General features: G+C 36.2%; 1 protein-coding gene across 2 annotated transcripts in view; it reads right to left on the reverse strand.

The window, feature by feature from the left end:
* Positions 1 to 504: 504 nt before the first annotated feature.
* The window catches only part of Magt1 (magnesium transporter 1), a 37,636-nt gene continuing 11,096 nt past the window's right edge, over positions 505 to 27,044 (reverse strand). Inside the window, exons 3-10 of one of the 2 annotated variants that reach the window (XM_047537070.1) lie at positions 22,170 to 22,287; positions 14,074 to 14,214; positions 13,348 to 13,488; positions 12,777 to 12,866; positions 11,792 to 11,855; positions 6,815 to 6,889; positions 3,983 to 4,009; positions 505 to 1,765 (exon numbers count right to left, since the gene is read on the reverse strand). In XM_047537070.1, the coding sequence (XP_047393026.1) occupies positions 1,758 to 1,765; positions 3,983 to 4,009; positions 6,815 to 6,889; positions 11,792 to 11,855; positions 12,777 to 12,866; positions 13,348 to 13,488; positions 14,074 to 14,214; positions 22,170 to 22,287 (664 nt within the window). In that variant the 3' untranslated portion in view covers positions 505 to 1,757. Of the gene's footprint in view, positions 1,766 to 3,982; positions 4,074 to 6,814; positions 6,890 to 11,791; positions 11,856 to 12,776; positions 12,867 to 13,347; positions 13,489 to 14,073; positions 14,215 to 22,169; positions 22,288 to 27,044 lie in introns of both variants that reach the window. The other variant, XM_047537069.1, reaches the window with a different exon arrangement.

Genomic DNA, 27,044 nt, shown 5'->3' on the forward strand with positions numbered 1-27,044 from the left:
GTCCTGCCTCAGCTTCCTGAGATGCTGAGATTAGAGGGAGGAGTCACTGTACTCAGCCTGTTATATAAGACTTTTAGACAACATGGTGGGGGATTGTTAGAGAGTAAATAGCAGGAGAGGGCCACAGTATCTTCTTAATACTGCCAAGATTTCTTTAATTTTTTTCATAATTACAATTCTCAAACTTTCATAATAGTGGCATTTTAGGCTATTCTTCATGAGTATGGGGGGTTATAGTTAGATATAATGATAGCTACGAAAATATAACTCACAGAAATTTGGTTAGCACATATGGTTATTTCTACTGTCAGAAAAAAAGACAAAATTCAAACAAAATCCATCCTAGTTTTACTGTTTCTTTACATTTTTTGAGATAAGGACTCACTATCTTGCTCAGGCTGACCTTGAATTTTTTTTTTTTTATTTTGTGGTACTGAGGATTCAACCCAAGGGTACTTAACCACTGAGCCACATCCTCAGCTCCTTTTATATTTTATTTAGACAGGGTTTCGCTGAGTTGCTAAGTGCCTCACTAAGTTGCTGAGAATGGCTTTGAACTCTCTATCATCCTGCCTCAGCCTCTGGAGCTGCTGGTGGGATTACAGGCATGTGCCACCATGCCCTGCCTGACCTTGAATTTTTGGACTCAAATGATCCTCCCATCTCAGCCTCCAATTACTGGGACAGGCACATGTGACAATACTAGTTTCGTTTGTTTTCTTAAAGGAAGAGAATAAAGGCTAAAATAATAACAAAAACAGAAAGCTCTCACAAAACAATTTCTACACACAGGCAACAACTCAATATTTCATAATTTTCTTCTCCTATTTTAAGGGAGCCCTTTTTCTAAATACAACTGAGCCTATTTTTTGTTAGGTAAAAATGAAATAAATGACAATTTCTATACTTCATAAACATTTTAGACCAGTTATAAATTACACAGATTTTTATCACTAAACTATATTATTATTAGAGATGGACCACCTTAAATAAAACTAAGGAGATAAAATGAATCTGAAATCTTTCCAAATACAAGGTAGTTAACACCACACTCATACAGAAATCATGATCCTGTATTTAGAGATACTTTAAAAGTCTATAGCTGTCAAGAAGCATAGATAGCATTGTATTTCAGTAGAAAAAATGTAGGAGGAAGACTAGTCTTTCTAAAAGCTAGACCTGTATGCTGAAGAATCATATTGCATTTTCACTAGACCATGTAGCACATATGATTTCTTGACCCAGAAGGAAGTGTTTGTAAAATATACACATCCATGCAAAGATGGAAAAGCTAAGAATGGCTTTCTGATGCAGTTTATCTTTAACAGGCCTATGTGGGAATACCTGGTCACAACTTTCATTCCCCATCTTTGGATGAAAGAATATAAAACCAGATGACCAAAAGTAACTAAAAGTAACTAACTAAAGTAGTTTTGAGCTTTCTTCTAAGTAAAATGAAGTAGTAGTTTTAAAATTTTTATAATGTACTTAATTCTACAAAATTAAAAATTCCATAAAATTCACTGGGAAGGGAAGGTTAAAAGGAGAATAATTTCCAAGTACTTCAAGATTTTGACAAGAAATTGATTGTTAAGGCACTACACATCTTTGGTTAAATGATTAACTATTTAAATCACTTGAAAACAAGAGGTAATACAAAATACACAAGCTGCATTCTTCTTTTCAAACACACACATTTCTCATTTTTTCAATTTCCATCACTGCAGTGTCTACACGTCTCTGGAATCCTCAACTCATCAGAAAGCTGAAATAAAAATATATACCAATCTATTAGTCTCTGAAATAAAAACAAACTTTATTTTTAATAAATATATAATATGTTGATTTTAGCAGATCAAAGAGCCTTTTGCGAACTGTACCTGAATATCAATAACAAAATGTAAGAAATAATGAGAGATTAGATAGTCTTATGATAAAAGAAAATAGACATAACCTCAAGTTCTTCTATTCAGGAGATCCTCAATAGAACAAAAATTAATAATTGAGGTAACCCCAGTAATCAAATAATTGCTAATTTAGAAGTCTCAGCAAAATCACCCTTGCTTCTCAATTAGTTTTCTCCACAGGAGAAATCATTTAAACACACACACACACACACACACACACACACACACAGAGGAGTAAGCATACATTTAGAGGATTGTAAGTCAAGAATTGAGGTTTAGGTCTGGGGAGATAGCTCAGCTGGTAGAGTGCTTGCCTTGCAAGCACTAAGGCCCTGAGTTCGATCCCCAGTACCGCAAAAAAAAAAAAAAAAAAAAAAAAAGAATCGAGGTTTTAGGAGCTTTCTGGTTTTAAAATTAAGTTCACAAAAATGCAGGGCACAAAGGTGCACACCTGTATACCCAGCTACTTGGAAGGCTGAGGCAGGAGATTGCAAGTTTGGGGTCAGTCTGAGCAAATTAGACACTGTCTCAAAATGAAAAAATTTTTAAAAAGCTGAGGATATAGCTCAGTGGTAGAGTACCCCTGGGTTCAATACCCAGTACCATAAAAGAAAAAAAATTACACAAAAAAAGAAAAAATGCAAAATTAATTGATGCTGTACATTGATCAAATGCTAGCAATGCTACAATATAAGTCAACTAGGATGTTTTTCAAAACTATCTGCTAAATTTTTAAGTTAAGAAAACAAATATGGGCTGTGGCTGTGGCTCAGTGGCAGAGCGCTTGCCTAGCATATGTGAAGCACTGGTTCAATCCTCAGCACCACATAAAAATAAATAAAATAAAGGTATTCTGTCCATCTACAACTAAATAAAAACCCAAATATAAGGGCTGGGGAGATAGCTCAGTTGGTAGAGTGCTTGCTTTGCAAGCACAAGGTCGTATATATGAAGAGTAGATGGTAGTGTAGCTCAGTGGTAGAGGGCTTGCCTAGCATGTAAGAGGCTAATTGGATTCCCAGCACCACTGCAGCCCACATATAAGAATGAATTTGCATCTCAAAAGACAAATCTATATCATTTTAGTGTTCATAATCTTTTATAAAATAGATAATAGATTTTAAAAAATAGAAATTATATTAACTGACACTCAGATTATAAAAATAACTCACAGCCTGCCTCATTATGTAGGTATATTTCTCTTGCCTATTAATGTAGTAAAATCAAGAATCTGCAACCAGAACAATTTTCTCCCTGAGCCTTAGGGATCTCTAGGAACATCTCAAACTGATTAGGCCTTTTTTTTTCTTTTTATAGAGAGTGTCTTGCTATGTTGCCTGGACTGGCCCCAAATTCCAGGTCTCAAGTGATCATCCTGCCTTAGTCCCCACAGTAGCTGGGTCAACAGGCTTGAACAGACCTTCCTAAAGACTCTTATACTTTCAACAAACTAGTTTTTAATTAAATGTTTGAACTAGCCTTGAAAAGAAGTGAGGAGCATAAAAGCACTAAAAGATTTTCTTTCTTTCTTTTTTTTTTTTGGGGTGCTGGGGATCGAACCCAGGGTTTTGTGCTTGCAAGGCAAGCACTCTACCGACTGAGCTATATCCCCAGCCCCCAGAATTTCTTTCTTAAAAAGAAACATAATATGCAGACAAGGAATTGTATAAATAGATACAGTATAAAAGGTCTAATCATTTTATGTTATATGGATTTTTTTAGATTAAATTAGATGACATGAGAGTAACCCCAAAAGATGTTCCTGAAAAATCACATACTAATATTGTCTATCATACCATAATTATTTATTTATTTTTGCGATGCTGGGGATTGAACCCAGGGCCTTGTGCTTGCAAGGCAAGCACTCTACCAACTGAGTTATATCCCCAGCCCTCCACAATTATTTAAAATTAACTTTTACATGGAACACATCTCAATTAAAACACTTTCCTTTAGATATTTTGGAAGTAAAACACACACACACACACTCACACACAAATAAAATAAAACAACGTCAACTCTAGTCATTGTTAAATATAGGTAATTACTATGTAAATCCAAAATAAGAATCATACCTGTATGGATATCCATGATATTTAGATCTGAAAATAGACAACATCCAACTGAAGAATAATACAACAAGTCCAATACCAGCCATACACATTACTACAAAAACAAGAGTAAAATGGTCAGGATAAACATAATATATAACCAGGACATAAATCTTAGCCACACTTCCAAAGTGAAAAGGAAGGGCTATAATTTACTAGGTTTTCATCCCCATTTTTTTTTGTACCGGGGACTGACCCCAGGGTATGGTACCACTGAATTACATCACCAGACTTTTAAATTTTTGTATTTTGAGACAGGGTATTGCTAGGATCCTGAGGTTGGTCTGGAACGTGCAATCTTTCTGCCGTAGCCTCTCAAGTAGCTGGGACTACAGGCATGCAACACCATGACTGGTGACAATTAACTTTTTAATCATACAAGAAAAATGCTGGGGCTGGGGAGATAGCTCAGTCAGTAGAGTGCTTGCCTTGCAAGCACAAGGCCCTGGGTTCGATTCCCCAGCACCCAAAAAAAAAAAAAAAAAAAAAAAAGAAAAATGCTGGGCTGGGAATGTGGCTGAGTGGTAGAGGGCTTGCTTAGAATGAATGAGGCCCTGGGCTCAATCACCAGTACTGCAAAAAACAAAACAAACCCTGGACTTATTTCATTATAAATTACACTGTTAGCAACTTTCTTCAAGAAATGACAGTGTGTGAATATTCTAATGCATAAAGTGTCCACGCAAACAAGCTAGGTATGGTAGTACACACATATAATCCCAGTGACTTGGGAGGTTGACAAGTGGCAAAGGACAAAAAGACAATTAGCAAAAGGGAAAACACGAATAAACATTTAAGAAAATATTCAACTTCATAATAATCCAAGCACAAAGCAATACAACATTTCCTCCTTATCTGATTAGCAAGTGCATATGTATGTGTGTGTTTGTATTTTAATGAGATAAACTAATGCTGATAAGGTTGCAGTGAAACTTTTTGTTTTTGTTGCTTTTGGTACTGGGGATTGAACCCAGGGGTGCTTAACCACTGAGCAACGGTCCCAGTCCTTTTTTTTTTTTTTTAATATTTTATTTAGAGACAGGGTCTCTCTGAGTTGCTTATGGCCTCGCTAAGTTGCTGAGTCTGGTTTGAACTCGCCATCCTCCTGCCTCAGTTTCCTGAGTCACTGGCATTACAGGCACGCACCACCATGCTGGGAGTAATAATTTAGATTCTATTACTAATGGCATTTAAGAATGTTTCACTGCAGAACTGGGGCATGGTGGTGCACCTGTAATCCCAGAAGCTCCAGAGGCTGAGGCACTAAGCAACTTAGAGAGACCTTGTCTGAAATAAAAAATAAAAAGTTCTGGGGATGTTACTCAGTAGTTAAGCATCTCTGAGTTCAATCCCTTGTACCAAAAAAATAGAGATCAAACAAATATCATGATCATCACTTTTATATAGTGAAAGATAGGGAAAAAACCCTAGGTGGGCAAGGTGGCACATGCTGTAATCCCAGCAGCACGGGAGGCTGAGGAAGGAGGATCGAGAGTTCAAAGCCAGCCTCAGCAAAATCGAGGTGCTAAGCAACTTAGTGAGACCCTGTCTCTAAATAAAATATAAAATAGGGCTTGGGATGTGGCTCAGTGGTCCAGTGCCCCTGAGTTCAATCTGCAGTACCCCCCCCAAAAAAGAAAGAAACCCTAAACATTTCACACAATCAGAATAGACAGGTTATAATATAGAGTACAAGTTCAAGATTATTTATAGGAAAATATTTATTAGTTAATAATTTAATTCCAGTTTAAAAGTGGGTGCAAGATTTGAAATTTAACATATAGCTATTGTCAATCATAGTTGAGGTTTTTTTTATTTTTTATTTTTGATACTGGGGATTAAACCCAAGGGTGCTTTACTACATACTGAGTTGCACTCCCAGTCCTTTTTTTTTAATTTTTGAGACAGGGTCTCACAAAATTGCTGAGGCTGGCTTTGAACTTGTGATCCTTGTGAATTGCTGGGATTATAGGCATGTGGCACCACACCCTGGAGTTAAGTTTATTTTTAAGTGTAATACTTGCCCAATAAAAATTTGAACAGATATCCTTTTTTTTTTTTATTAGACAAGATGATTCAAAAGTTCATATGGAAAAAGAAATAAGCAAAAATAGTCAGGACAAAGCACAGAGGAAGTTAGTTTATCCAGATCATTCTACATGTCAGAATACCTACATTTCCAATGCCACAACTTTTAGAAAATTATTTGTAGACAAGTAACCTTTTACCTCATAATTTGTTTGTAATTTATGTTTGTCCCAAACCGAGACAAAACAGTCAGATCTAACCAGACAAAATACTAATACCAATGAATTTTTAATAGTATAGTAAAATTCTAAAAGAATTTATTACCAAGGTGTTTTATATGCAACTGGGGCCTTTAATGCCACATACCTCCATCTGTTCCATATATTTTTTTCAAATTTTGCATGTAAAATATGTAGTTTGGGAGCTGGAGATGTAGCTCTGTGATATAGCATCTTCCCAGCATGTGTGAGTTTCTGGGTTCAATCATAGGACAGTCTATATATATGTTTGTGTGTATATGCACACACACACACAGAGTTTTAAAAATGGCTTTAAAGTTAAAGGAACTATATTACAATGCTAGTATGTTAGTATAAATTTTTTAGTGATGAAATGGGTGAATTTTCCCCAGACGTGCTGTTTTTTCCACACTCTACTGATCATACATTACTTTTATAAGAGTAAAGGACTAAGGGGACAAGCGATTAATTGATAATTCTTATCTGTATTAAATGCAGAATTGTTACATTGTGACATATGATGACTTACTCTTTCGCTTTCCAATATCCATGTCAGAGGTAGCAGCTTCACATAAAAGCACCATCCCTAAAGTAACCCCACCATCTTAAAAAACTGTTAAAGAAAAAAATCACATTGGCACAAAAGAAATACAACTTTACTATTCTATTTCTCATGATGAAAATTAAAATATTAAACCTTCAACTCTTAATTATAAAAAAAATGCCAAATAAGTAATTTTGTATGTATATAGTATGGCATTTACTATGAAAATATAATACAAAATTAAAACTGGAAGATTATTTCATTCATGGAAAAGAAAATTGATATTTTTAAACAAAAATCCTGCCTATAACATACAAAATATGAGGTTTTCTGAAATTACACTTTGAGATAACCTGCCTGAACTTTCAGCTATTGCCCCAAATCTACATACATTTTGTTTTGGTACTAGGAAATGAACCCAGGGGTGCTTTGTCACTGAGCTACATCCCCAGTCCTTTTTATTTTTTGAGACAGGATCTTGCTAAGCTGCTGAGAGTCTTGCTAAATTGCTGAGGTTAGTCTGGAACTTGCAGTCCTCCTATCTCAGTCTCCTGAATCACTGGGATTACAGGCTTGCACCACTGCACCTGGTGTTCATATACATTTTACAACACTAGTTGTTTTCAGTATTTAAACCTCCCAAAAAAGAACAAATCTGAAATATGCACCATTCAGAGAGAATACCAACTCATTTTTATTTGGAAAATAATTTCTCCAGAATCTCAACGATTAGCTTTTTTTTTTTTTTTTTTTGGTACCAGGGATTGAACTCAGGGGCACTCAATCACTAAGCCACATCCCCAGCCCTATTTTATATTTTATTTAGAGACAGGGTCTCACTGAGTTGCTTAGTGCCTCGCTGTTGCTGTGGCTGGTTTTGAACTCACAGTCCTCCTGACTCAGCCTCCCCAGCTGCTGGGATCACAGGCATGGGCCACTGTGCCCAGCCTCAACAAATTATTACTAAGATACCTAGTTCAGTCCTGATAAAAAAGGAATATCCCACATGTGACATGACATTATTTTTATTTGGCTTAATAATAGAAGCAACATAAATATAAAAGAGAACTACCCATGCAATAGGTAACACATACCATGACTATTAAAATAAGCACTATCACATTTTAAAACAAATAGAATGTGTTCCAGTGGAAAAGAGAAATTCACCCTGTGGTTTAGTGAATATTAACAGCAGTAAAAAAAATCCCCAAATTAATTATGCATACACACATGTACATTGCATGCTACTTCATGTGAGTCTAATTAAGCAGAAAGGAAAAAAATAGATGTTCAGATGAGGCCTCGAATTTATAATCTGCTGTATAATTTGACTATTCATCCCTACATTACCATCTTGCACTCTCTCTTCAACAGCCTCAATAGCCTCTTGTTAGGGATGATGCCTATTCATCATGTTTTAGTTGCTCAGTCAAGTCTCTTCTTCAGCATTTTATTTTTCATACTGATGTTCTTTATATGCAGGTTGGAGCAATGACTGATTATTTCTATAGGTTTTAGTTACCAGGCACTCTCTGATTAATGGCTAAGACTTTTGGTTTTAGAAATCTGAAACAGTTTGTCTTTGTATCATGGCCTATATGTTTTTTTCCCTCAGTACTGGGGACTGATCTCAGTCAGGGTCTTTTTTATTTTTGGGGTGTACTGGGGATTGAACGCGGGGGCACTCAACCACTGAGGCACATCCCCAGCCCTATTTTGTATTTTATTTAGAGACAGGGTCTCACTGAGGTGCTTAGCACCTTGCTTTTGCTGAGGATGGCTTTGAACTCACAATCCTCCTGCCTCAACCTCCTGAGCTGCTGGGATTACAGGCATGTGCCACTGTCAGTCAGGGTCTTGCTCATCCTAGGCAAGTGCTCTACCACTGAGCTACATCCCCAGCCCCAATATATGCTTTTGCTGTGAATGAGCTTTTCATCTTGCTATGAATTTCCGTCTGTGTGTGCTATTCTCAGCAGTCAAGAGCTATTATTATGCATGTCCATATGCACTGTTTAGTATGGCAGATAGTATTAATTATTGTCATTATGAAGTTGAACAAAATATAGACCCTCACATGAACAGGTTTACGCTCTGGTTGAGAAAATAATGAAATAAATAATTATATAATTATGATTAAATACTACTCTGGGAAAACTAAATAGAAAATAAAGGAGACAGCTGGTTGCAGTGAGGCACACCTGTAATCCCAACTATACAGGAGGCTGAGACAGGAAGATTCCAAGAGCAATTTAGCAAGACCTTGTCTCCAAATAAAGCAAATATAGCTGGAGATGTAGATCAATAGTAGAGCACTTGCCTAGCCTGTATGAAGCATGCTTTATCCCCAGGACTGGAAAATAAAAAAAAAGAAAATAGAAGATGTGGTATATCATAATATACATGAACTAGGCTACTAAAAGAGCTAGCTGGCCATGCAAAGTGGTCCACATCTGTAATCCCAGTGGCTCAGGAGACTGAGACAGGGATCACAAGTTCAAGGCCAGCCTCAGCAACTTAGTGAGGCCCAATGGAACTTAAGTGAGACCATGTCTCAAAATAAACAATAAAAGGAAAAAAAACAATAAAAGGGCTGGGGTATAGTTCAGTGGTAAAGTGCCCCTGGGATAAATCCCCACTACCAAAAACAAAATAGTATCAAAAACAAAACAAAACTAGAGTCAGTAGAATTAAAATACAGTATATGTGACAAAGTGAAAGATACCTACTTAATGAACTCAAATCCTCCTGTCAGCCTCCCAAATTGATGGGATTACAGGTGTGGCCCACCATGCCCTGCTCTAAATTTTCTTTAATTCATCAGCATTACTATTTTTTTTTGGAACTGGCAATTGAACCCAGAAGTGCTTAACCAACAAGCTGCATCCCAAGCTCTTTCTATTTTGATTTTTATTTTGAGACAGTATCTTACTAAGTTGCTTAAGGCCTCATGAAGTTGCTGAGGCTGGCCTTGAATTTGTAATCCTCCTGCTTTAGCCTCCTGAGTTACTGGGATTACAGGTGTGTGCCACCACATCTGGCCAGTATTATTTTTATAATCAGAAAAAAACTGTCACTTTTAAAGATCTAACACTCATCCTGATCCTTTAATGATCCAAATACACTGATCATAATCATTTTCAAAATTCTTAGTCTATTCTTAACCAGTACAACCCAGTTTCAATGGAATAATAGTTGAATTAGATGATCTTTAAGTCATCTAGTTGTTGAGATGAGAAGGTAGGACCAGTGACTTTACAATCACATCTCTGGACAGCCTCTCCAACATCCTGGGTTACAACTGATTCTAATATATTAATGTCACAACACCCTGGCTAAGAAGAACAACTGAAATAACATTACATTTGTTTACTTTATTGATTTGTTCTACAAAGTCACCACTTATATATTCAGGTAGGTAAAATGTGTTCAGTAATACAGGTTGATTGTTCCTTGGGGATGAGAGGTTAAACATCCCTAATCCCGATAATTCAAAATGCAAAACATTTTGATTGTGTCATGTTTTCTTTTTTCTTCTTTTTTTTTTTTTTTTGCAGTGCTGGGGATTAAACCCAGGGCCTTGTGCTTGCAAGGCAAGCGCTCTACCAACTGAGCTATATCCCTAATCCTGTGTCATGTTTTCACTCAACCCTGTAATGCCATCAACTCTGGAGGCTGAGGCAGGAGGATTACAAATTCTAGGTCAGTCTAAATAACTTAGCAAGGCCCTAAGCCACTTAGCGAGACCCTGTCTCAAACTAAAAAAATAAAAATGACGGGGGATGTGGCTCAGTGGTAAAGCACTCCTGGGTTCAATCCCCCAGTACCCACTCACACAAAAAAGTTTGAGATTTCCGAGAATTTGGAATTTTGAATTTCAGTATTAGTGATGTTCAACCAGTACTTTGAAATTTAGACTCTCATCTATCTGATGTCACTCTTACTTATCCTTGCATCTTATAGAGGCACCTGGTTTTAGATGGCAGAAAGCAAAAATTAGTTTGGATTCAAAAAATTAAAAATCTGCTCTGCCATTCAAGAGGATAGAACAACCAACATGTAAAGCAGCTGCAAAGTTCATGGGAAATATTTCTCTCTAGGATGTGATGCAGCTGAAAAGTGTCAAAATACCTTAGTCTTTGATTAACTACTGCTTTCTTACTAGAGAATACTGTCCTGTAAAATCATAAACTGTTTGAAATTATATAAATATGAAACATTTCACACTTGCCTGGAGGATGATTCATTCAAGTTTACAAGCACAGATTGCAAGTAGCCTCAATTTACAAACAAAGGTATAGAGCTTCAAATGAGATTTTTTTTTTTGGTGGTAGTGTGGATTGAACCCAGGGCTTCATGCATCCTAGCCAAGTGCTCTACCACTGAGCTTCATCCCCAGCCCCCAACAAGCAGTTAAGATGAAAACCACACATATATCTTAATTTTGTATTTTCCAGGGAAACAGAACCCTGGGCCCACTTAAAAGTCCAGACCAGATATTGAACCTTTGATTTTCAAGCTTGCTGTTTTTTCCCATTTCTTATTTGGGTGCTAGGGATTGAACTCAAGGTCTTGCCCATGCTAGGTAAATGCTCTACCATTGAGTTAAATCCCCAGCCCCTTGTTTTATGTTTAGCCTCTGCTTCATTTAAATTTTATCCTTCATTTAAATCCCTCCCTTCTTCCAAATCCATATAACTCTCTTTGGTAAGAAGACATCTTTTGCTTCTTCTGATCTGCAGTCTTCCTTGTATCAATGAGCCAATAAATCTGGCTTTACCAGACTACAGATTTGTCACAGGTGGGCTTTAGCTAACTGAGCTAAGATGGATGACACAATTAATATGGTTTCCAAAGGATATTATAACCTGCAATAGGAAAGCAGCCCCAAATAGAAAACTAGTTTATGAGAAAACAGGCAAATCATAATGCAACAACAAAGATTTATTGTAAAAAGGATACTGAACAGAAGAACGATGTGTGTTTCAGCTACAAACTGGGCTTGGCTACTTCCATGGATATAATTCTGGTGCAAGGAGAAAAAAAATGGAATTTTAAAATATACATTAAATTCTAGTATCCTAACCCTAAAATGGACTATTTAAAATCCGATGAAATTATTAATTCACCTAATGTATATAATATACTTTGAGTCTATGACATTCATCAGTAAATAAATTTGATTGCTTTTTTTTTTTGCAGTGCTGGGGATTGAACTCAGGGCCTTGTACTTGTAAGGCAAGCACTCTACCAACTGAGCTGTATCTCCAGCCCCAATTTGATTGCTTTAAAAGCTACTTCATATTACTTTTTATCTATTTTTTACATGTGTGTATGGTATTGGGGATGAAACTCAGGGGCACTTTACCACTGAGCTATATCCCCTACCCTTCTTGATTTTCAGACAAGGTCTCACTAAGTTATTGAGGCTGGCCTTGAACTTTTGATATTCTAGCTTCAGCCTCCTAAATTGCTGGGATTACAAATGTGTGCCATGACCCCTGGCCTATTTGCCTTTTCATTGTACATGTCTGCAACAACAAAATACATGAGAAAACTAGTATTCGAGTGTTCAAGACCATAAAGCAAAATAATGAAGACTTCATGAAGATAGGTACCATGATATACTGGGTTATCAATATATCTGATAATACTAAGCATATTGATTACAAACAGTAGATGCTCAAGTGCTTTATTAATTATTCTATTTAGTTGAAGACTGACTTTCATTCTTAGCCAGCTTAGTCAAAAGGACTCACCAAGTTCCATATCAAGAACTTCCCATTTTTAAGAGCACTGCATGGTCTTATCAGTAACTGAAGATTTTTAATACAGAGATTGAAAAGTCAAAATGCACCTAGTTCCTTCATGTGGCACTGGTCTCAGGGTAATAATTAGTAAAGTTAACTTTGGTATACAACGTAAGGAAATCGGAGACTTCACTTACCACGTGTCCTGTATGTGGATTCTTATGAGCATATGGTGGTCCTCTAATATGGTTCCACATTTGACCAGAGGTCATAGCAAGCACAAAACACTAGGAAACAAAAAAAGACAACAAAACAATGAAACAGTCATGGTCAAGGGGGTCCCACCTTGATTAGACTAATAGATATAATAAAAAGTATATCTGCTCAGATAATATATGAAATATTTTTCAGATGATGTATTTATTAAGGCTAACATTATTTTGAAATTGTAACTAAGCTGACAATTTTCAAAACTGAATACTGAAAAAACTTTTTAGAAGAATATTTTTTAAAGAGCTGCAAATTTTCAGAGATGATATTCTAACATTTAGGTTGAATAAAAATCAGATACACTCCACTCTTTGAAGGTAGGGCCATCCTAATGAGATAATGGAGGAAATAAACTGAATTTAAGGCAGAAAATAAAAATATATAAAATCATTTCCCTCAGGTAAAAAATTAAATGCTTCTTCTCATATAAATGAAAGCTAACCTAAAAATACATCATTAGTTTTATTGAAATAATTTTTTCTTCTAAAATTCACTCACCAAAGCTGCAAAAGCCCATCCAGTTTTATTAAAGAGAAATTCCATATTGCTTCTTCGAAGATACACAAGTCCACCAATAACAGCCAAGAGTAATCCCAACATAAGGGGACCAGCATAATTTGGGGGTCTAATTACTCTAATCTAATGGAAAGGAGATAAAAATATTTAAAGTATAAAATTTATTTATTAATTAAATAACAATGAAAAGAAAGTAAAGAAAGTTAGTGTGGATATTTTCAGAAAAAATATTTTTCCTTTATTCTAATCAAAACAGTCTATACAGTACCCTAAAATGGGATGGAAGAGGTATGATATTTTGTTTAGTCACAATATAATATCTAATTAAGAAGGATCAAATTCAGCTAGATAGTTCATAGACTTATGAAGGTCAAGAGAGTGGTTTCTATACTGAATTCAAGAAGAGCAGGTTTTGTAATTTCAGGATGAAATTATAAATGCTACTTATGAAAGAAATCCCAAACCACCTCAGTAATATGGGGACAAGACCAATTATGGCCTTCCAGTAAGAATCAAAGGGGACAATGGCAAAGTAACTGTCTTTATTGATTCTTTTTAGGTATATGTGACAGTAGAATCCATTTTGATATAATTATATAAGCATAGAATATATCATATTCTAATCAGGACCCCATTCCTATACAGATACACCATGGTGGGGTTCACTGTGGTGGGGAAAGTAGCTTTCTACAAGTTAGGGAAACTTACATTGACATCAGTTCTGTCTGCAATCCACCGGGCAATCTGCTCAGCTGAAAAGCCCCGAACCTGTAACTCATATGTATCACCCCGTTTGGGTTTCCCTTTTGCAGGAAAGTTGATGAAAGTTGGAGCTGAATTCATGTTTAGCTGAATAAAGAGTAGTCCATGGAAATATGAGTTACCAAAAAATATTCTTAATGGCAAAATGTTAAAATCTAGGCATTTAGAAAGGTTTAGACAGGGTAAGTGATTTACCTAAGGAGAAGGGTGGAGCCAGGATTGAAACATAAGCTGCCTGTGACCTTAACTATTATATTTTATTGATAAAAATCTAAACTTCTAGCTAAAAATGTATATTTTACTCCATTATATTGGGAAATTTCCCATACTACGGATATTTTAATCTGTTCAGAGAATATGCAAAAATACATGCATGACCACTAAAATTGTCTTCTATAGCTGAAGCAAGCTCCAAATTAAGTAGCTTCTCAATTTGAAGAAAAGTGAGATCAGGATAATGCTCAAAATTGCAGTGAAAACCAATACAAAAATGGTAGACATATGCATAAATAGTCAATTCTGAGTAAGTTTCATAAATGTTTACTGATGAGCATTACATTTCTCTATTCCCACCATGAGACTATGTTTGAAAAGACAACACTGGAATTTCTAAGGTAAAAAACCATAACCCATTATATCTTTCCTAACATGACAACTATATTTGTGGAAAAGAGAAAGTTTGACTAAATCCTGGGAACAGTTCCTGACTAACAGATGCAAGCCTTCAGATCCCCTCAATGGAGACTAATCCTAAAATGGAGACTGTTGTAAAAAACAATGATAGCTAGGCACCATAGCTGTGGCATATGCTAATAATCTGTGACTCAGAAGGTTGAGACAGGAGGATTGCAAGTTTGAGGCCAGCCTGGGGAACTTAGGAAGACCCTAATGGCAAGGATGTAGCTCAGTGGCAGAGTGCTCCTGGGTTCAATCCCTAGTACCACACACAAAAAAAGCAAAATTAAAGCTTAAAAACATCAACCAATAAATAAGAGAATGAAACTATCTTGCTTTGGTTCTGTACTAATCCTTTATGTAATAATCCTCCCTCCACCGTTTTGTTTTTTTTGTTTTTTTTGTTTTTTTGGTACCCAGGATTGAACCTAGGGGTGCCTAACCACTAAGCCACATCCCCAGCCCTTTTCATTTTTTATTTCAAGACAGGGTCTTGCTGAGTTGCTTAGGGCCTTGCTGAGTTGCTGAGGGTGGCAGAGGGTGGCTTTAATTTGTGATACTCCTGCCTCAGATTCCTAAGTCACTGGGATTATAAACTTGCACCACCATGACCTACTTTTTTTTGTTTGTTTGTTTTGAAATACTGGGGAGTAAACCCAGGGACTCCCACATGCTAGGCAAGTGCTCTACCATTGAGCTACACACCTAACTCTTTTGTTGTTGTTGTTTTGTACTGGGGATTGAACCCATGGGTTCTCTAACACTGAGCTGTATTGCCAGCCCTTTTTATTTCTTATTTTGTAACAGTCTTGCTGAGTTACTGAGGCTGACCTCAAACTTGTGATCCTCCTGCATCAGCCTCCTGAGTCACTTGGGATTACAGGCATGCACTAGCATGTCTGGCCCCTTCTTGGGTTTTCAAATTTTAATATGAGGCAGGGCCTTAGTAAATTGACCAAGATGGTCTTAAACTTGCAATCCTCTTGCCTCAGTCTCCTGAGCAGCTGGGATAACAAATGGGTACAACCACACTAGGCTATAACAATAACCTTTTAACAGTAAATTTTTACATTTTCCCTATTAGGTAAGAGGGTATACTGACTAGTAGATATGATTATTTTGGTCTCTTTGACTGCATAACATGGTGAATTAATAGATTTGCCCTTTGGTTACTAATTTCCATGTATTTTTATGATGTGGCAATGTACACAAATCTCCAGAAGTAGATGAAATCTGGCAACACTGGTAAAATTGAATTTTTGTGTTTGAAAACCTAAGAACCAATTCACTCTAACAAGTGCTGTCCAAATTGTTTTTCTTGGGGGGGTATGAGAGATTGAACTCAGGGCACTCAACCACTATACCATATCCCCAGCTCTATTTTGTATTTTATTTAGAGAAAGGGTCTCACTGAGTTGCTTAGCACCTCAATTTTGCTGAGGCTGGTTTGAACTTGCAATCCTCCTGTCTCAGCCTCCTGAGCCACTGGCATTACAGGTGTGTGCCCCTGTGCCTGGCTGTTCCAATTTTAAGCTAAACTTCAATATTTGTTTACCTAGACCACCTTTGGACTTTGGAAAATGTATCTAAATAAAGCTAAATAACATATTAATACATTCCCCTTATAAATTAAATTTAAAAACATTAAAGGGTTATAAGGACCAATTCCCCTATATTCTAGTAGACAGCTACCATTTCCAGAACTTTCTGAATTTATTCATATACATGAATACATACCAAAAGAAAACACGTACTATTGCTTTGTATCTATTTATTTTCTTTTCTTTTGGTACTGGGGATTGAACTCAGGGATGCTCTACCACTGAGCTACATCCCTAGCCCTTTTTATTTTTGATTCTGAGACACAGTATTACTAAATTGATGAGACTGGTCTTGAATTTTTGATCATCTTGCCTTAGCCTCACAAGTCACTGGAATTACAGGTGAGCACCAGTGCACCAGGTTATTTATTTTTTTGTAACATATGGTTCAATAGCTGGATGAAGTGCACACCTATAGTCCCAGTTCATTTATGTTAAAACAGACATACCCAGGTGCAGTGGTGCCCACCTGTAATCTCAGCTACTTCCGAGGGAGAGGCAGGAGGATAATAATTTTGAGGCCAGCTTGGGTAACTTATGAGACTCTCTTTCAAATTTTTAAAAAATGGGGGCTGGAGATGTATCTCAGTAGTAGAGCACCTCAGAGTTCAATCCCCATACTGCCAAAAAAATTGCAATGAACATCCGTGTATATATATAAATCTCTGTACACATGGTAAAGTATCCCTCTAAAAATTTAAGTGTTAGATCAGAGGACAGTAAAATTTTTAAACTAAAATGGATATAGCCAAATTGTCCTTCAAAATGGATATACCAATTTATACTTCTACTTATCCAAGTAGGGAAGTATCCATTTCCCTACATCCTTGCCAAAAGTTGATCTAATGGGTGAAAATTGTGCATTCTTTTTTCTTTTTTTGTTTTTTTATTATAATTTTTATTTCCCTGATAACTAGTAAAACTTCTTTATAACAGATCAGTTTCTTTTTTACGGTACTGGGGATTAAACCCAGGGTGCTTTACCCTGAGCTACATTCCTTGACTCCTTTTTTAATTTTTGAGACAGGGTTTCACTAGGTTGCTGAAGCTGGCCTCAAATTTTCGATCCTACTGCCTTAGTCTCCCAAGTAGCTGGGATTTCAAGCATGCACTACTGTGCTCAGCTTGTAGGTATCATATAAAAAACATTTTTTTAGATGCTGATGTACCTTTATTTCTATTTATTTATTTATTTATTTATGTGGTGCTGAGAATTGAACCCAGTGCCTCACATATTCTAGGCAAGCATCTACCACTGAGCTATGACCCCAGCCCTCATTTTTGATGCTATCACTTTTGCTTAGCTCTTGTGTACTGTGGCATATGACACTGTTACTTGGAAAAAGATTTTTATTTATTCCACAAATATATATGCTACCATTCTTAAGTCTCTAAAATGTACCTTTAAGATAGAGTAATTAATGAGCATTAATATCTTAAACTATTTGAGGCTAGGCGCCATGGAACATGCTTGTAATCCCAGCAACTCAGGAGGATGAGGCAGGAGAATTCCAAGTTTGAGGCCAGCCTCAGTAACTTAGTGAGGCCCTCAGCAACTGGGTTAAACTCCTAGTAAATATCAAAAGAAAAAAAACTTTGAGGTAGAAAAAATTTGGCTTTGTATTTTTTACAAATCATTAACAGAAGTTTTGTGTATCTTGTTAAAATAAAGTTAAAATTTTTAATTTCTAAAACAATCCCAGCTTGAATAGCAGAGAATGAGAAAATGATTTCTTTCATTCTATTCCCTTCCTTCCTCTCTCCCTCTTTTCTTCTTCCTCCCCTCCTTTTCTCTGTACTGGGGGACTGAACTCAGTGCTTTGGGTGAATTAAGTATGAGCATGTGTTCTATAGGTAAACTATAAGTCCAGCCCTGAGAAAGCACTTTCTCTCTCTCTCTCTTTCTTTTTTTGTACTGGGGTTTTAACCCAGGGGCAACTTACCACTGAGCTACATCCCAGACCTTTTTTTTTTTTAAGCTTTTGAGACAGGGTCTTGATAAGTTGCTTAGGGCCTCACTAAATCACTGAGGCTGGCCTTGAACTTGCAATCCTCCTGCCTCAGCCTCCCAAGTCGCTGGGATTACAGTCATGAAATATCATGCCCAGTCACAGAAAGCAATTTCTTTCTTTCTTTTTTTTTTTTTTTGAGTTGCTGGGGATTCAACCCAGGGCCTTGTGCTTGTGAGGCAAGCACTTTACCAACTGAGCTATATACCCAGCCCTGAAAGCAATTTCTTAATCTCTAGAAATTGTTTCCTTTGGTCTAACAAAACCTAAATGTACTAAACTTCTATAAATATGCCAATTCTGATTTATGGAGATGGCTGTTTGAGACTGGAATATGATTTATACAATGTTTTTACTATATAATGGGCACATTATGCCATTTTTTTTTTTTTACATTATGCCATTTTTTCAACATTTTCTGTTCATCCATTATGTGCTTAGCAGTAATAGGTACCAGACTTTTTTTTGGTACTAGGGATTGAACCCAGAGGTGCTTAATAACTGCGCCACATCTCCAGCCCCCTTTTTATATTTTATTTAGAGACAGGGTGTCACTGAGTTGCTTAGGGCCTCGCTAAGTTGCTGAGGCTGACCTTGAACTTATGATCCTCCTGCCTCAGCATCCTGAGCCACTGGGATAATGGGCATGAGCCACTGTGCCGGCCTGGCTCGGTACTGGATACTGATTGCAATTAAGTAAGTTACTGTATTCTGAAAGAGACTATCAAAACAAATATAGGTCTTTTTTCTACTATAAGATGATGTATTTAAAGTGTATAACAGAGTGAAAGAAAAGTAGTGTGACAATACAAGAGATGACTCACTTTTCATTTGAAGGATTTGAAAAGGCCTAAAGGGAATATTTGAAATCATCCTTAAAGGGTAATCCGAATTTTGAGAGAGAGGAAAGAACAAATGGAAAAAATAATACTTCATGTTGTTAGAAATGATCAACAGTGCTGATATAAGATAGTATGTGATATAAAGATTATGCCTCACAATTGTGAGGCCCTAAGCAACTTAGCAAGACCCTCTCTCAAAACAAAAGATTAAAAAGGGGTGGGGATGTATGTGGCTCAGTGGTTGAGCATCCCTAGGTTCATTCCATAGTACAAAAAAAAAAAAAAAAAAGAAGAAAAAAATAGGAAGACTAAGGGATTCTGGCCTTTTGTCTACACACCTTTTCTTGTGCTGGGGGTTGAACCCAGGGCATTACACATGCTAAGCACCACACTCAGGTGATACAGCTCAGTAATTGAGCACTTGCCTACCATGAATGAGGTCCTAGATTAGATTCCCCACATGACAAAACAAAGTAAGTTACATGGAATCTAGCCAAAATGCTTCATTAAGTTAATAATTTGGGAAATTCTGTATATTAGAGCTCTTTATTGGAAAGGAAAGTACAACACATATACCATATTAAAACCTCTGAGAATTTCTGTGTTAATAGACAATTTTCTATGGGTTTCTCAGGTTTCTGTATATCTTTTGGGCAAAGGCATTGATTGCCCTTTTTTTAAATTATATTTTTAGTTGTCAATGGACTTTTTTTTCAAACTTTTTTTTTAGTTGTCAGTTGACCTTTATTTTATTCTTTTTTTTTTTTTGTGGTGCTGGGGATAGAACCCAGGGCCTTGTGCTTGCAAGGCAAGCACTCTACCAACTGAGCTATCTCCCCAGCCCTTATTTTATTCATTTTCATGTGGTGCTGAGAATGGAACCCAGTGCTTCACACATACTGGGCAAGCACTCTACCACTGAGCCACAACCTCAGCCCCATCAATGGACCTTTATTTAACTTATTTACATGTGGTGCTCAGAATTGAACCCACTGCCTCACACATACTAGGCCAGCACTCTACCACTGAGCTATAACCCCAGTCCTTGATTGCCTTTTTTTAAAAATTTATTTTCATTGTAAACAAATGGGATACATGTTGCCTGATTGCCTTTTTGTTCTGGATAATCTTCTCAAGGATATTTGCATAGCCTTGGAAGAAAGAGATGGAGTCTCCCTTCAAAGCAAAGGGTAGGCATGCTTAATTCTCTTAGAGAGATTTGGGTTCCTAAAGTTTAGTGGTCCTCTTCCTATAATGTATCCCATTGGCCCTCTCTTCATATGCCATGTAGGTCTTGGGGAACCTTTGTACCAAATGCTGAAATTTTGAATATTCAATCTTGTTATGAGTATTAAAGTCCTTTAACGCTGACCCAGGAGTATTATGTCTTCTTCCAGCATCCATGAAACTGTGGCAGGTTAACTTGTTAGCTTGCAAGTAGGGTAAAACCTCAGACCCCTCACAGTTCTTGAATCCTGAAGTAAAAAATGTTTAATGTTTAAACTAGTGTTTTCTAAATTTAAAAATTTCCCCAATAGGGCTGGAGTTGTGGCTCAGTGGTAGAGCGCTTGCCTGGCATGTGTGAGGCCCTGGGTTTGATACTCAGCACCACATATAAGTAAATAAGATAAAAAAAATCCATTGACAACTAAAAAAAGTATTAGAACAATCATAAAAAAAATTCCCCAAGAATTCTCATTAATACCTCATAGAAAAGATTCCAAAATTTTCTAGCAGGCAATACAGAGAGAGTGTTTCATGGAAAGTTAAGAGGACTGGTTAAAAGGAAACTGTATTAGCTGAGCGCAGTGGCATGTGCCTGTAATCCCAGCTGTTTGGGAGGCTGAGGAAGGAGGATCACAAATTCAAAGCCAGCCTCAGCAATTTAGCGAGGCTTGAAGCCACTTAGCGAGACCCCCTCTCAAAATAAAAAAAAAAAAACTGGGGATATGGCTCAGTAGTTAAGTGCCTTTGGGTTCAACTCCTGGTACCAAAAACAAAACAAAAACAAAAAAAACCCAAAAAACAAAAATGCAACTGCATTAATTAAAACAAGAGATGATGAGGACATTGGAATATAAAGGGGTGATATCTATGACACATGCTATACAATAAAATAAAGATGACAAAATGTTTCTAATGATGTGGAACACTGGGAGATCAGAGTTAGGTAGAAGTGGGAGAAGTGGGAATTTTATTTGGCACAATATGAAGTTTTGGATTCAGAAGTCATTCATGTGAAGATGTATATAGCAAGGAGTTACATGTGGATCTTTTAAAAATACAATTATATTGAGCAGAACATGTTAAACTATGAGTTAGACAAAATCATAGACAAAGACAAAACTGAATCTATGTCCCAGAGTGTTTATATATAAGGGGAAAGAACTAGTAGAGGCTGCAGTTGAGAATACAGGTGTGAAAGCTCATAACTGACACAGCAGAAGGATATGGTATCCAGTCCACAGGAAAAGGGTTCATCTTTGAATAATAGGAAGGATCTTTTCTATTAAGACAAGAGGCAAGGGGATAAAGACTGCTGGACTAAGGACTTCAGTAGTATATAATGGTGACAAAATGGTAGCATTCATGTTTTCATTTAAAAATTACTTTATAAATTGTTCACTTGAAATAGTTAAAGTGGTAAGTTTTTTATATACATTTTACCACAATAAAATATATGTAAGTTAAATATATGTATGTTACTTGATTACTACCCAATCTCCACCTTCTAACAGATTAGCACTGATTATTACCTTTTATGCTTAGCTTAAGTTTAGTTTTTAGTTCACTAACTATTCTAAATCTTACCTAAGAGCAGCCCTATTTAACTTCTTATAGCCAAGTGATAAATGCATTCTACATGATTAATATTTTAACTATTTCTATGCAAGAGAATAAATTAAGGATCTTACCATCTGAAATACATCAGAGCCTTCATCAAAATCCACCATGGCAAAAAATATTCTGTTGGTAAATGCACTGGAATATCGCCAAGAGTTTGCTAGGATCTGGAATTCTTCATCAGCTTGCCTGGATACAATCAGATTTGTGAAGATAACATGTAAAACAATTTCTAAAATCAATATAGTTCATCAGCAATAAAAACATGGTTCAACTAAGCATTTTTTCAATGGGAGAAATATTAAAAATCATTGACAAGTAAGTCAGGCTCTGCTGACAAAGTTAGGACAAACCTTGTTTTGGCCTAAGAGAAGCTTTATCCCCAGTGTTGGGAGATTTCACCAGAAATCAGTACTCCATTTCATACTTTGTACTTGTTTATTATCAATGCTTTTTCAGCAATCACAGGAAAAATCCAGTTATTTGTCTCTACAACAATTTTGAGATGTGATCTTTCTACATTGTCTAAACCAGCCTCAAACTCCTGGGTTCCAGCTATTCTCCTGTCTCAGTATTCCCAGTGCTGGGACTGCAGGCTCTAACCACTACAACCAGTTTCCGTATTTTTCTTTTGGCAATGCTGGGGATCCAATCTAGAGCCCAAGTGCTCAATCACCAAGCTACATCCTCAGCCCTATCAATAATTTTTTTTTGTGGTGCTGGGAATTGAACCCAGGGCCTTATGTATGCGAGGCAAACACTCTACCAACTTGAGCTATATCCCAAGACCCCTTATCAATGATTTTTGGATACCCTAAGATACTTCTAAGAATTCAAAGACAAGGTAAAATTATTTTCCCCAGAGAATGAGGAACTATAGAATTAATCTACTTAAAAAATCTAAAGCACAAATGCTACTTGATAAAAATGCAATCCAATGAATTGTTAGGATGAAAGATAAGCCTATGGAATTAAGATTAATTAAAACCTCAAGTTATCTGACTTTTCCCATATCTCCCATACACTTTAGTTTGTAAGATCTATCGATTATTTGTTATTAACTTTCAACTCTATTCTCTCCTCTTTCTTTCTTTTAGTGCTGGGGATTGGACTCAGAGCCTTGTTCTTGCTAACCACACACTCTACTGCTGAGTTGCAAACATCCCCAGTGTTTACTGCTATCATCTAGGGTCAGAACCTTAATATCTAATAGGATATTAAAACACTAACTCTACTTTCTACTGCTCCAATCATTCTGAAGCTGTAATATACAGCACTCTTCTTAAATTACTACTCTCCTGAAACTCTTCCTCTTCTCAGAAACCATTATTTGTTATATTGTCTTTCAAATACTCTCCAAGCTCTTTCACTTATTAAATGTTATCACCTAGATCTGAATAGTGTATCTACCTTTTATTTGTTCATACTATTAATCAATATCAAACAGGATCCCTTGATTCTAGCACCTATCTCTGTATTTTTGAGCACATTAGTGCTTCCAATCAAAATATCCTGACTCTATCTAAATCTGATTCATTTCTCTAGTCCTAGAACAAGTCCTATGTCCACCATTATACCAGTCCTAACCTAACCACTCCTGTTATTGTGCTTCCTCAAATTTCATAGTATTCATTATGCATAAAGTTCACCTTGCTGGGTGTGGTGGTGCATGCCTGTAATCCCAGCTACTTGGGAGATTGAGGCAGGAGTATTTCAAATTTGAGGTTAATTTGGGCAATTTACTGAGACCCTATCTCAAAACTGGAAAAAATGTTCCTACAGTACTTAATCATAGATTGTGTTATAATGCCAGCTAAATTTTCACATGTATATCTCATTTCCCTAAACTGATGATAAGGGTAGGGTGTCTTTCTTACACTTCTCATCCTGATAGCATAAACACTACAGTATTATTCAAATTTCTGTTGCTTAATTTTTATTTGTTGAATGAGTTTAAGAAAATGTAAGTTAATTTTTTAATTAGTTACTGGGGGTTGAACCCAGGGGCACTTTACCACAGAGCTATATCCCTAGTTCTTTTCATTTTTTTATTCTGAGACAGGGTCTTGCTAATTTGATTAGAGTCTCACTAAGTTACTAAGGTTGGCCTCAAACTTGTAATCTCCCTGCCTCATCCTCCCGAGTTGCTGGAATTATAGGTGTTCACCAATGCATCTAAGGAATATGAGTTAATTTTAAATTTGGTCTTATAGAAAGTAAGATACCAGGTAAAACTGTGGTTAGTAAGAAACCCATTAGGGCTGGGGTTGTGGCTCAGTGGCAGAGCGCTTGCCTAGCATGCGTGAGACCCTGGGTTTGATCCTCAGCACCACATTAAAATAAAATAAAGGTATTGTGTCCACCTACAAATAAAAAACAAAATATTAAAAAAAGAATCCCATTAATTTGCATTTAATATGGAATTATGAAAGATTTTGTATTTATTCCCTGACATTTTTGTATACTCCTGATTGCCAAGTAAACTAAATTAGAAGTATTTCTAATGTTTAATCATAGTTAATACCTACTCCTTTTCCTTCTTATATTGACTTTTAATTTATACCCAGCATCCAATCCCCCAAAATAAGAACCACAGAGCCAAATACCTTGACTAGCCCCTACCTCCAGTGAGAAAATTCTTTCATTTAACAAGGCTTACAGGCTGTCAGCATTTGGAGAGACTTCAAGTTTTTATTTAACTAGTTTTACATAGAGGAGCTTTGTCATTTTACTTAAAGTGAATTCCCAGGTCATATATACTGATCTAAAAATACGAGTAAACACAGGATGTCACATGCCTATAGTCCCAGTTACTCAAGAGGTTGAGGTGGGAAGATCACTTGAACCCAGGAGTTCAAGGACAGCAGGATAACATAATAAGACTCTTTCCTTTAATTAATGAGAGAATATTTATCAAAAGTTAATTTAGGGCTGGGGTTGTGGCTCAGTGGTAGCGCGCTCGCCTAACGTGTGTGAGACTCTGGGTTCGATCCTCAGCACCGCATAAAAATCATAGAATAAAGGCATTGTGTCCACCTACAACTAAAAAATATTAAAAAAAAAAAGTTAATTTATTTTACAGTATCTATCATTTTCAATTGTCAATGGTGTTTTTGTTTAAGAGACTAGCAATCTTTATCCCTAAGATCATTCAGAAACAGTAAAAGAAATTAGTAAACCATCACTTGATCAAAATTTAAGTGACATTAGTTTCCATCTCCAAGGTTAATAATCACCACAAAATAACAAAGAAATGTCTCTAAATCATACATATGTAGCTTTAAAAAATTCTATTAATAGGACTGGGATTAAAGCTCAGTGGTAGAGCACTTGTCTAGCATGTGTGAGGCACTGGGTTCAATCCTTGGTACTACATAAAAAACCAAAGTTATAAAAATTATTTTAATTGACAAAAAATAACTATATATTTATGGTATAGTGTGATGTTTTGATGTACACATACATTTTGGAATGATTAAATCAAGCTATTGCATCACCTCATCTAATTATTCTTTTGTAATGAGAACATTTAAAATATACTTTTACAATATATAGCATGTGTGCATTCATTGCAATATATGTATCTGACAATAAAAAAGTGGAGTCACTTTTTTTTTTGTGGTGCTGGGGATTGAATCCAGGGCCTTGCGCTTGCGAGGGAAGCACTCTACCAACTGAGCTATCTCCCCAGCCCTGGAGCCACTTTAAAGAGTGAGTTTTGGAGGCTGGGGATGTGATTCAGTGGTAGAGCGCTTGCCTGGCACATGTGAGGCCCTGGGTTCAATTCCCAGTACCGCATATAAATAAATATATAAATAAAGGCCCATGGACAAATAAAAAAAATTAAAAAAAAATAAAGAGAGAGTTTTGTCTTGTATCTAAAGTGGATACAACCATGTTTAAACTGCAAAATTCTTACTTGCTAGAGAATCTAGTTTAATATAGTGGTTTGGCCTCTGATTATGTATAGGTTTTATAAATTTTAGAATCAATTTCTCTTTAAGGTGGCTCTGATTTTTCAACTCTTGTGCACATAAAATTGAGTTGAAGTTCAAAAAAATACTTTTTAGTAATTTTAAAACATACAATGCATTATTATTAACTGTGTTCACCATGCTATAACTATAGATCACTAAAACTTATTTGTCCTATCTAAATGAAACTATATACCCTTTCAACATCTCCCCTTTTCCCATCTCACCTCCATTCCTTTGGTAACCACCATTCTACTTTGTGCTTCTCTGAGTTGGACTTTTTTTTTTTTTGGTTTTTTTTTTGAGGGGTAGCAGGGATTGAACCCAGGCGGTGCTTTTTTAATTTTAAGACAGGGTTAGGGCCTCACTAAGTTGCTGAGGCTGGTCTCAAATTTGCAGTCCTCTTGCCTCAGTCTCCTGAATTACTGGGATTACAGGCATGTGCCACCACATCCAGCTGAGTTAGACATTTTAAAACTCCACATGTGAGATCACAGGGATCTTTGTTTCACAAGAAGTACCCTATACATTCATATTCCAAATTAGTATGAAGCCATCATTATTGCATTAATAAACACCTCAAATTTTGAGTAGACCACTTAAAATTTTGGGTGCCCATGTCTTCCAAAAAATGGAAGAATATTTGCTTTACCTACTTTTGGGGATTATTATAGTAAAACAAGAGTATGAAGTTGAAAGGATTTATAAATAATAAAATAATACATTGATGCTACTGGCACATAGTTTTACAAGTTGATAACTGAATACAGGATCATTGTTTGATTTTTAAGTAATTCATATGATGCCTCCAATACTTTATTCATACTCCCCTACCAACATATACAACCAAAATTTGATATAAAGACTAGTAGTATTATGTGTTACTACAGACATCCTAAGAAGGCACATTATTTATGCTAATTTGGTTCTTCTGAGAAATGATTGAGAAATGGTTAAAATATTATGAGTTAT

The sequence above is a fragment of the Sciurus carolinensis genome, chromosome X (assembly GCF_902686445.1).
Source record: "Sciurus carolinensis chromosome X, mSciCar1.2, whole genome shotgun sequence".
Taxonomy (NCBI): Eukaryota; Metazoa; Chordata; class Mammalia; order Rodentia; family Sciuridae; genus Sciurus; species Sciurus carolinensis.